This window comes from Crinia signifera, chromosome 3 (assembly GCF_055691185.1).
Source record: "Crinia signifera chromosome 3, ASM5569118v1, whole genome shotgun sequence".
Taxonomy (NCBI): Eukaryota; Metazoa; Chordata; class Amphibia; order Anura; family Myobatrachidae; genus Crinia; species Crinia signifera.
Window position 1 is genome coordinate 331,415,908 of NC_139219.1, and position 11,874 is coordinate 331,427,781.

The 11,874-nt window shown below is 41.3% G+C and overlaps 1 protein-coding gene across 1 annotated transcript; it reads right to left on the minus strand.

Annotated features, from left to right (window-relative positions):
• Window positions 1–1,873: 1,873 nt before the first annotated feature.
• LOC146063074 (olfactory receptor 1D2-like) lies at window positions 1,874–2,848 on the minus strand. The gene has a single exon (XM_083175088.1). The coding sequence runs from the start codon at window positions 2,846–2,848 to the stop codon at window positions 1,874–1,876; it is 975 nt and encodes a 324-aa protein (XP_083031214.1).
• Between the last annotated feature and the right edge of the window lie 9,026 nt (window positions 2,849–11,874).

Here is an 11,874-nt window from a genome sequence, read left to right on the forward strand (position 1 = left end):
GACCTATGCATTTCCAGCATAATTTTACATCCAGGGCCAGCTCCAAAAGGCCATTGCTAGTTAATTTAATATGGGGGACCCAATGAATTTTGTCCCATGTAGGGCTATTTTTCAGGGTGAATGGTGGTAAAATGCCATTCCTGCAGGTCTGTTTTATAATGATGCTGGAAAGCGCGTCGGGCCAGGCAGCAGGTGGCACTGTCGGCCATGGCCGTGTACTATGGCCGATCGGCATCTTCTTTGTTCTTCTCCTAGGGGGCTGCAGCCTTGAAGATTTTTTGCATGTGTGCGACCCACCCAGGACATTGCATCCTCTTCATTCTTCACCCATTGGGTGGTGTCATTTAAGCTATTTTGCATGGCAGCCACCCATCCAGGCTGCTGTCCATTCTGGACTTCCTTGGTGTCTTCTTCATTTTTCACCTGGTGGCTGGTGGCCTTTCAGCTCTTTTGCATTTTTGCCACTCATCCAGCCATCACCATTGGACTGTCCCCCTGGCCTCATGATGGCTCGTTTTAGCCTATGCAAGGTGGTAGAGCAATGATGCAACAAGCCACAATTGGCTCACCATGGCCACGTTGTATTTTCAAAAAGGGTGATCCAACATGACAACAGGATGGCCATGGTGAGCATCGGCTAATAGTAACCAAGATGCCTTGGAAGTCCTCGATGGGCTTCCACCATGCAAAAGAACTAAAATGCCGCCACCCACCAGTTGAAGAATGAAACAAAAATGCAGTGGAAGTCCAAGGGGAGGTGGCGGCCATCTTTATCTCTCTCTCCAGAGGTTACATTAAATCCCCTATAACAGTAAGTTAAACAATGACTTTGTGTTTTGAGCTGTTATTATCATCATTATTATTATTATTATTATTATTATTTCCACTGTATCTCCTCCCACATTACCCACTGCTTTGCCCACATTACTTACAGCATCTCCCACTTTTGCCCACCCCTGCAAAAATATCTCTGGTCCCATTTTTTTTTGACCATTTGCTCTCAAACACTGGAAAACAGACAAAGATCCATTTGATTTAACCAATTTATTTGAACTCCCAATTTTGCGCCTTTTCCCCCAAGACAATACCATATTTTTGCTCCTGCCTGAGAAATGGGAAATAAAATCCTATATTGTGTATCTAGCATTAGTTCAGATTTTTGCCTGAATGCGCAAGCACCTGCAAGAGATATAGTTCATGACATACATGTCTGTCTTCACATCTACAGTAATTGTGTTGCATTTATGTGAGCATACCTTCAATGTGTCCTGCTATCCCTTCCCGATCCTGTTCTCCATTACCACATGAAAGTTAATTACAGTCAAAGGGTGCCGGACGGGGTCCCGACAGTCGGGATCCCAACAGGCATTTACCCGACGTCGGGATCCCAACTGTCAAAACACAGACAGCCGGGTTCCCGACGGCCACCTACTATTTTCCCTCGTGGGGGTCCACGACCCCCATAGAGGGAGAATAGAATAGGTGGCGAGCGTAGTGAGCCACCGTACCCGCAGCGTGGTGAAGGGGCTCAACATGCTGTCTGAGTCCAGATAGTCGGGATCCCGACATCGGGCTAATGACAATTGGGATCCCGACTGTTGGACCCCTGTACCACACCCAAAGTCAAATACTGTAAATGCACAAAAATAATAATATTAAACTAAAACACAAAAAAAATCATGCACACCTATTTTTGGTTTGAATTTGCAGTTTGAAAATGTGTATTCCATGCAAAAACAATAAATATTTTTGATTTTTAAAAAACTATCAATTGAAATGATATTCTAAAAAAAGATAATTATTTATTTTATGATTAACAAAGTGTTCACCAAGGGATTTAGGGATATTTTATTTAATAAAGGTTCACTAAAAGTCATCTGAGTGTGTTTACATTTTCCTTACACCCTTTCGGTAAATTGGGTATTGAAATGACCAGAGACTTCCCTAAGTTTTTAAGTGCTCCGTGAACATCTTTATTTCTCAGGCTGTAAATGATAGGGTTTAACAATGGGGTGATGACTGTATAAAACACAGATAATATTTTGTCCGCTAAGTTCCCTGTGTGTTCCGGCTTCATGTATATGAACACTGCCGACCCGTAGAAGAGAATCACTATGATCAGATGTGACACACACGTGGAGAAGGCTTTGTATCTGCTGGACTGGATCCGTAATACGGCTCTGATGATATTAATATATGAATACATGATAAAAGAAAGAGGTACAAGGAGCACTAAAGAACTACCCACAAATTTGACAACATTTGTTAATGATAGTTGACTGCATGAAAGTTGCAGTAAGTAAGTCGCCTCACAGAAAAAGTGGTTAATTGTGTTAGGGCCACAATAAGTCAACTGACATAGAAAAAACATGTCCACAGATGATATGATGCCGCCAGTCAGCCATGATGCACTGATCATCTTAACGCAAACCACAGTTTTCATAATTGTGTTGTAGCGTAGAGGGTCGCAGATAGCGACAAACCGATCGTAGGCCATGAACGCCAGGAGGACGCACTCTGTTTCAGCCAAAAGGAGAAAACAATACACCTGAATCAAGCAGCCGGAGAAAGAAATACTTTTATTTACTGTCAGGATATTCACCAGCATCTTGGGAACTGTTATTGAGGTGTAGCAGATGTCCACAAAAGACAGGTTGACCAGAAATAAGTACATAGGTTTGTGTAGGCGATGATCTGCTTTCACAGCCACTATCTGCACAAGGTTCCCCACCACAGTGGTCATGTAAATGATCAAGAAGAACTGGAATAGTGGAATCTGTAGGACGGGGTCTGCTGAAAGCCCAAGAAGGAGGAACTCTGTCACCTTGCTGTAATTTCCACTTTCCATATCATGTTACTTCTATTTATGTAAAGACAGGTCCTACTGCAAAGAGAAGCACATATGGCCAAAAAGAATCATATTCTCATTGTAAACAAATATCATTGTCTTTAAAAATAGTTTATGTTTGAAAAGGGTTCTCAGACTTGAGACAACTCATCTTTGATGGCCGTGTTACAACTACTGTACAAGGTTTATTTACCTCTACTGGAACCCCCATAATTACCTACTGTAGGTTGGAGGACTACAGCATGGGTTTCAGTATGCTTAAAGCCAAGGGATTAACACATCCTTTACTTTTGGGAAGAAAGTGGCGCCATAATGAAAGACCATGGTTCTTAATTTAGAAACCTTCAGCATTGTGCATAGAAGCTTCTACAGTTGACGTTGGAAGTAATTATATGGTTGTGGTCATGGGAATGTCCCCCCCCCCTAAATGCTAAGGAATATAGGTGGGAAGGCCTTTGTAATGTTTGTAAGCAAAGTAACCCTAACCGTTACAAATAATACAGTAAATATTCTTACTATTCCATGTCTCTTCTCGATAAATTGTCAGATAAATTGGTTATTTCTCATTAATGGTTCTAAAGTGATTGCATTTTGTTTATCAGAAGTTCTGTTTGGTGATTTGAGGGTCACCTAATTAATATTGACAAATCTCCAATTTCTCATATTTAAATACCAAAAAAAAAAATTATGAAACATAAAATCTTCTTTTGATAATGTTAGTTCCATGATGGAAGATTAAACTAGAATGCTGGATATGGGTAACGTAATTGTGGTTATAAATGGAACTGTGCTCCATTTAATGAAGTTAGATTGTTCTATCTTGATAACTTTATTTAAACAAAAAGATGGAGGAAGGTTTTTGCCACTATACGTACAGTATGTATGGTGTATATCATCATATGATCCGTTTTAGGGTGGTAGGGAATAATGTATATACAGTAGGCTATAGATTGATAGATAGATAGAAAATTGAAGAAAATGGGTACATTTTCGAGTTAAAACACTTCTTTATGGTTGTGTTTTATAAAGGTGATGTCTTGTTTAATGGATATATACACAATATGAAATGTTGACAGGGTCAAAGTACTTACTGCCAAAATGTAGACACAGTAAAAATGCCAACATACTGTAGATATAAATAAAAAATAATGCTGACCAGTAAACAGTGAGCCTGTAATGTTAATGCTAAAGCGCAACGGAATATGCCGCACTATATAAGAAACTGTAAATAAATGCTAATTATACTGCTAGTATTTAACGTTTACTTAACATACTATGATACAGGTATATGGTGTGCTGAAGTCCAGGTTATGCCAGTGCTTCTCAAATCCAGTGTAATAACAATTGAGAAAAGTATAACTGCTGCACTTGTAATTATATCTAATTCTAAATCCAATATATATATACCCTTACCATAATTTAGTGTAAATGATAGAACATTCAAAGGTATTGCCAGCGACAATATGGCAACCCACTTACAACTGCAAAAAAGCCTTGAGAAAACAGTAGTGAAACGTACGTTGGAGTTTTCCATTATGATCGTATATTCTGCACCACTGACAATGGGTCCAATTGCATCAAGCCTCAAAAGTGATAAAGTAGAGAGTGATAAACATCCAGCCAATCAGCTCCTATCTGTAAGGACTCTGGAGGGTACCGCCAAACCTGACCCCTAACTCTATTGCCTCTCCTAGCGGTTGACGGACACATGCAGTGCTAGGCTTCACCAATAACAGCCGCATTCGATGGAGCTGGTTATGCCGGCTCCGTCCTTGATGCCGCCTGGTCTTATGTGGGACAACGGGTCTGCCAAGATGAGAAGAGTGCAAGAGGGAAAGCTAACTAAAGGTACACAAAGGATGGGGTACCCAAATGCGGGTGCAACAATGCACTAAGTTGGTATATACAAAATAAAACTCCAGACTCTAGCACAGGGAAGGAATGACCGCTAGAAGGCAAACCTGACCCCTTAGTGTGAGCTGCTGCACCAATGCAGAGATGGTACCATATAATAAATAATAAAAGAAGCTGCTGTAGGGGAAGCCCCTGACTTATCTGTATGATGGTGATACTGCAGACAGATCTCAGGGGACTACAGAGCAGGCAGACAGGACCGCTGACTGTGACCAGGAACATGGATAGTGTAGCACAAATCAGGCTTGGGGCTCAGGGTGCTCAGCAGGAGTGCTTAGCTGGAGTTCACTGTAGCAGGATACCATTAGGCAAAGGCAAGACTAGCACAAACTCCCACAGAGAATAAGAGCTCAGACAAAACAGACTTGCACACAGCACTGGGAACTAGGAACTATGAGCTATGACTGGCAGGTTTGAACAGGTCAGGATGCCTTATAAAGGCCTCAGGTAATCAACACACCTGTGACCTCCAGCCCAGCAAGGATAACGAGATACACTTGTGCATCAATTATCCACAGGGGACTGGGCTGAAATGGCACAGACTCACCACTGGAGGCCACCAGAGAGTCGATTACCAACACAGTTTGAAATTAACCCATAACAGGCAAGACAGGTATGAGTCATTAATAATGACTCCTAACACTAGCTGTCATGTTACAGGCTGGGTTTGACAGGTAGGAACTGATTGGCTGCTTGTTTATCACTCTCCACGTTGTCACTTTTTGAAGCTTAAAACATCTCACCCTAAGTGTTGATTGTAATACAATAGTTTAATTTGTAAGCAGGAGTTATATAAGCACCAGATTCTGTGTAGACGTGAATACAGTGGGCTCGGCGTGATTATTACATTTGGATGCTGACGATTATACAGTGCTGTTTCAGCAATGCGAGAAGCAACTAGACCGAATGAATTGCACAAGTTAAGATATTGAGGAAACTGGGGGGGGGGGGGGGGGGACGACGACTGGAAATCTGTTATAGGATACAGTTAAGGTTAAACATATGGACAGTTCACAGCAGACTAAATACAATAATAATATTCCTTTAATTCAGTGCCAACATACATCACACAATGTGGACATGTTTACAAGGAACGTTGCCTGACATGTATAATATAATAATAATAATAATAATAACACTGTTTTTTTATATAGCACTTTTCTCCCAATAGGACTTAAAGTGCTTTACATTTGCCATTACAGCACACAAAAGAAAACAAGTTTAAGTGGATAATAGTGAAATGCTTGAGAGAACAGGAAAGTCTGGAGCCTATTTAATAATAATTTTATTTATATACAGTAGCACTCTTTCTCCAATAGGACTCAAGATATAGAATGAATGTAATACAGTACAGGAACAATGAAGTACAGAAAAGCTTTTCATAAATAATACTTTAGGGAATTAAGGAAATGCCTGAGTAAACAGGAAAGTCTTGAGTTTTTTTTAAGGATTCTGGAGTGGGGGCCTCTTGATCTGTTCGGGGAAGTGAGTTCCTTAGAGTCGGAGCCGCATGGCTTAAAAGTTAGACCCCCAGATGAATTACGGGAGATCCTAGGTACTGCTGAAAGTCCTAAATATTAATATCAATAAAGACTAACTGATACTCTCTTTCGCAACACGTATGAAGAAAAGAAATGTTGATAAAACATTATACTTTAATGATACATCATATTTCTGTTCACTTGAAGATATTGTGTTACAATTTGGGAGGATTCTGAAGTATGAAAAACAATGACTGAATAGATTGTACCGTCCTACCATGAATATGAAGGACGTCTTTATAATGTGACAACTATTTAAGACTGACTTTCCATAAAGAGGGTGTTTGTCCTATTGTGATTGGTACACTTGATCTACTAATAATATTGTCTAAATATTTGGATGGATTAACTAACTGATCTGCATAATTAATGATGTGGTGACATTGGTACTAGCAGATATATGGCATTAGCCAGGTTAGTAGATTTATGTTTCCGACAGCATTGAAGGCAGATTTCAACAAAACAAAAATTTTAAATTTGAATCCATCATAATGACCTGTGATGTCACCTCATATAGGAAATATCATCTTTTTTAACACATTTGTTTGGTACTTGTGTATTTTCACGGCGCCCAGTTTTGCTACGTACGGCACCGTAGAGAAATCGCATCACATCGCATGGGCCATTTAAGGGTCATGTGATGCGATGCGATTTTTTACTGTAATTTATTCACTGCTCTCTCAGCCCTGGGGCATCGCATCACATGTGATTTTCTAGGGTGTGCGATGCCATGACATTAGCTATGCCATAATATCATTGTATGACATACAATGATGTTTTAGGCCCCCCCCCACTATCCACGCCACCCCGAAGCGTGGCGAGCGCAGCGGAACGCGGCCTCCGACCTTTTCCTTCCCCTACTATCCACATCGGCGTGGAGTTGATTTTATATAGTGTGGCGAGCGCAGCGAGCCACTGAGCCCGAAGCAGCCGTGGATTACTTGACATGTATTCTGTGTCTGCTCGCCACGCTTCGGGCTCGGTGGCTCGCTGCGCTCACCACACTATATAAAATCGATTTCTACGCTGACGTGGATAGTGGGGGAATGAAAAGGTCAGAGACGCGTTCCGCCGCCGCCGTTTCAGGGTGGCGTGGACATTGTATGTTATACAATCATATTATGGGATAGGTAATGTCATTGCATTGCACACCCTATAAAATCGCATGCGATTTTGCGGGAGGTGCGATGCCATGCGATGCGATCCTCGTGGCTCAGTGCAGTGAATAAATTACATAGGAAAATCGCATCGCATGTCCCTTAAAATGGCCCATGGAATGCAATGCGATTTTCCTACGCAGAATAGCCCACTAGGCAAATTGCTTAGTGGGCGCCATGCTAATACACAAGTACCCATTTTTTGAAATGTGAATTTATATAACAAATGTGAGCGACGCTGGGATTTTTAGTGGATATTTTGCACATCTCTCACACAGATATTTCCTTTATTTCCATCTTATGATGATTTTGCAGGTTTGTATCAAAATTATTATTATTGTTATTATTATTATGAATTGTGCATGACCTTTGTTGCTCTTTATAACCATTTAATGGTCTCACCATATATGAATTTAATAATCAGACTCACTCATACAGGCCCTTATTCTAGTTCACTCTTTCTGACACAATACTTCTTAGATGGACAAAACCATGTGCACTGCAGGTGGGGCAGATGTAACATGTGCAGAGAGAATTAGATTTGGGTGGGGTTTTACTTCAAAGTGAGATCTATATTGCAGTGTAAAAATAAAGCAGTCAGTATTTACCCTGCACAGAAACAAAATAACTCACCCAAATCTAATTCTCTCTGCGCATGTTACATCTACCCCCCTGCAGTGCACATGGTTTTGTCCATCTAAGAAGGATTTTGTCAGAAAGAGTGAACTAGAATAAGGCCCACAATTACAGTCTTGCTGGGAGAGTCAGCGTTCTGTAATAATGTGATTAATGACATTATTGTTACATATCAGGAGAACTTGGCAGAGATCTAGTACAGAAACTACAATATTAAGCCCCAATGGGGATAATACTGAGCGGGAGCCACTTTAGCTACATGTACAATAATATCGCTTACACTATGAGCACAGAATGAGGGTAGAGTCACACACGTGAGGGAATTACCATACCGTGTTCTCTGTGTATCACATCCAAGTTACAGAGACAACTGAGCCGTCTTCTCCCGAATCCTAGGACCGCGGAGAAGCTCTGGAGAGTTGGGACGCATCACATGTCACCATCAGAATGACTGAGATACAGTGACATATTTGGCGATATTTAAAGCTTTATGCAAATTCTGCTCCATCTCCTTCACTGTGATTGACATCCCGGAGTTGTTACCCCAAGAAAGTGTTTGAGATAAATTAATGAACCATGAGGGAATTAGACCAGCACCTGCCTCAGGGTGCACCTGTTCTATAAACTTTGTGTTTAACTATTTATACAACGGTTACTTCAATTGGTTCTGCAGTTGGTGTAAGAGTCCTCATATTAGCCAGGAATAAAGATCCTATGAAATAAATCCAGAATATAAAACAAAATTAGGGAACTGTACTAATGTAAATATAACTTAACATATGGATACAGAAGGGGAATAGTGTGTAATGAAAGTTCATTAACACAGGTTGAGTATCCCTTATCCAAAATGCTTGGGACCGGAGGAATTTTGGATAACGGATTATTCTGTATCTCAGAATATTTTTATATTTGAATGATGTATCTTGAGGTATCTTGCATTTATGTTGTACAAACACATGAAATACACACAAACATATTTTATTTGTGCATAAAACAAGGTTTCATAATATGAAACAAAGTTTGTGTACTATCTCAGGGACTGACTTTAAATGGCAAGCAATCATTTTCTTGCACATATTTAGTGCCAGTTACATGTTATTTCCCCAGTAGTGCCAGCTACATTTCATGTCCCCAGTAGTGCCAGTTACATATCATGTCCCCAGTAGTGCCAGTTACACATCATACCCCCAGTAGTGCCAGCTACATTTCATGTCCCCAGTAGTGCCAGTTACATATCATGTCCCCAGTAGTGCCAGTTACACATCATACCCCCAGTAGTGCCAGTTACATATCATGTCCTCAGTAGTGCCAGTTACAAATCATGTCCCCATTAGTGGCTGTTACATATCATGTCCCCAGTAGTGCCAGTTACATATCATGTCCTCAGTAGCGCCAGTCACATATCATGTCCCCAGTAGTGCCAGTTATATATCATGTCCTCAGTAGTGCCAGTTACATATCATGTCCCCAGTAGTGCCAGTTATATATCATGTCCCCAGTAGTGCCAGTTACATATCATGTCCTCAGTAGTGCCAGTTACATATCATGTCCCCAGTAGTGGCTGTTACAAATGTCCCCAGTAGTGCCAGTTACATATCATGTCCTCAGTAGTGCCAGTTACATATCATGTCCCCAGTAGTGCCAGTTACATATCATATCCCCAGTAGTGCCAGTTACATATCATGTCCCCAGTAGTGCCAGTTACATATCATGTCCTCAGTAGTGCCAGTTACATATCATGTCCCCAGTAGTGGCTGTTACAAATGTCCCCAGTAGTGCCAGTTACATATCATGTCCTCAGTAGTGCCAGTTACATATCATGTCCCCAGTAGTGCCAGTTACATATCATATCCCCAGTAGTGCCAGTTACATATCATGTCCCCAGTAGTGCCAGTTACATATCATGTCCTCAGTAGTGCCAGTTACATAGCATGTCCCCAGTAGTGGCTGTTACAGATGTCCCCAGTAGTGCCAGTTACATATAATGTCCCCAGTAGTGCCAGTCACATATCATGTCCCCAGTAGTGCCAGTTACATATCATGTCCTCAGTAGTGCCAGTTACATATCATATCCCCAGTAGTACTGTTATAGATGTCCCCAGTAGTGCCAGTTACATATCATGTCCTCAGTAGTGCCAGTTACATATCATGTCCCCAGTAGTGCCAGTTACATATCATATCCCCAGTAGTGCCAGTTACATATCATGTCCCCAGTAGTGCCAGTTACAGATCATGTCCTCAGTAGTGCCAGTTACATATCATGTCCCCAGTAGTGGCTGTTACAAATGTCCCCAGTAGTGCCAGTTACATATCATGTCCTCAGTAGTGCCAGTTACATATCATGTCCCCAGTAGTGCCAGTTACATATCATATCCCCAGTAGTGCCAGTTACATATCATGTCCCCAGTAGTGCCAGTTACATATCATGTCCTCAGTAGTGCCAGTTACATATCATGTCCCCAGTAGTGGCTGTTACAGATGTCCCCAGTAGTGCCAGTTACATATCATGTCCCCAGTAGTGCCAGTTACATATCATGTCCTCAGTAGTGCCAGTTACATATCATATCCCCAGTAGTACTGTTATAGATGTCCCCAGTAGTGCCAGTTACATATCATGTCCTCAGTAGTGACAGTTACATTTCATGTCCTCAGTAGTGCCAGTTACATATCATGTCCCCAGTAGTGCCAGTTACATATCATATCCCCAGTAGTGCCAGTTACATATCATGTCCCCAGTAGTGCCAGTTACATATCATGTCCTCAGTAGTGCCAGTTACATATCATGTCCCCAGTAGTGGCTGTTACAGATGTCCCCAGTAGTGCCAGTTACATATAATGTCCCCAGTAGTGCCAGTCACATATCATGTCCCCAGTAGTGCCAGTCACATATCATGTCCCCAGTAGTGCCAGTTACATATCATGTCCTCAGTAGTGCCAGTTACATATCATACAGTATCCCCAGTAGTACTGTTATAGATGTCCCCAGTAGTGCCAGTTACATATCATGTCCTCAGTAGTGCCAGTTACATTTCATGTCCTCAGTAGTGCCAGTTACATATCATGTCCCCAGTAGTGCCAGTTACATATCATGTCCCCAGTAGTGCCAGTTACATATCATGTCCCCAGTAGTACTGTTATAGATGTCCTCAGTAGTTCCAGTTACATATCATATCCCCAGTAGTAATGTTATAGAAGCCCCCAGTAGTGCCAGTTACAGTACATATCATGTCCCCAGTAGTACCAGTTACATATCATGTCCCCAGTAGTACCAGTTACATATCATGTCCTCAGTAGTGCCAGTTACATATCATGTCCCCAGTAGTACTGTTATAGATGTCCCCAGTAGTTCCAGTTACATATCATGTCCTCAGTAGTGCTGTTATAGATGTCCCCAGTAGTGCCAGTTACATATCATGTCCCCAGTAGTGCCAGTTACATATCATGTCCCCAGTAGTGCCAGTTACATTTCATGTCCTCAGTAGTGCCAGTTACATATTATGTCCCCAGTAGTGCCAGTTACATATCATGTCCCCAGTAGTGCCAGTTACATATCATGTCCTCAGTAGTGCCAGTTACATATCATATCCTCAGTAGTGCCAGTTACATATCATATCCTCAGTAGTGCTGTTATAGATGTCCTCAGTAGTGCCAGTTACATATCATATCCTCAGTAGTGCTGTTATAGATGTCCTCAGTAGTTTGCTTTTAGCAACAATTTTTTCCCCACTTTCTGGAATGTATGGTTTTCGGAATAATTTGGATAACGGATATTTGGATA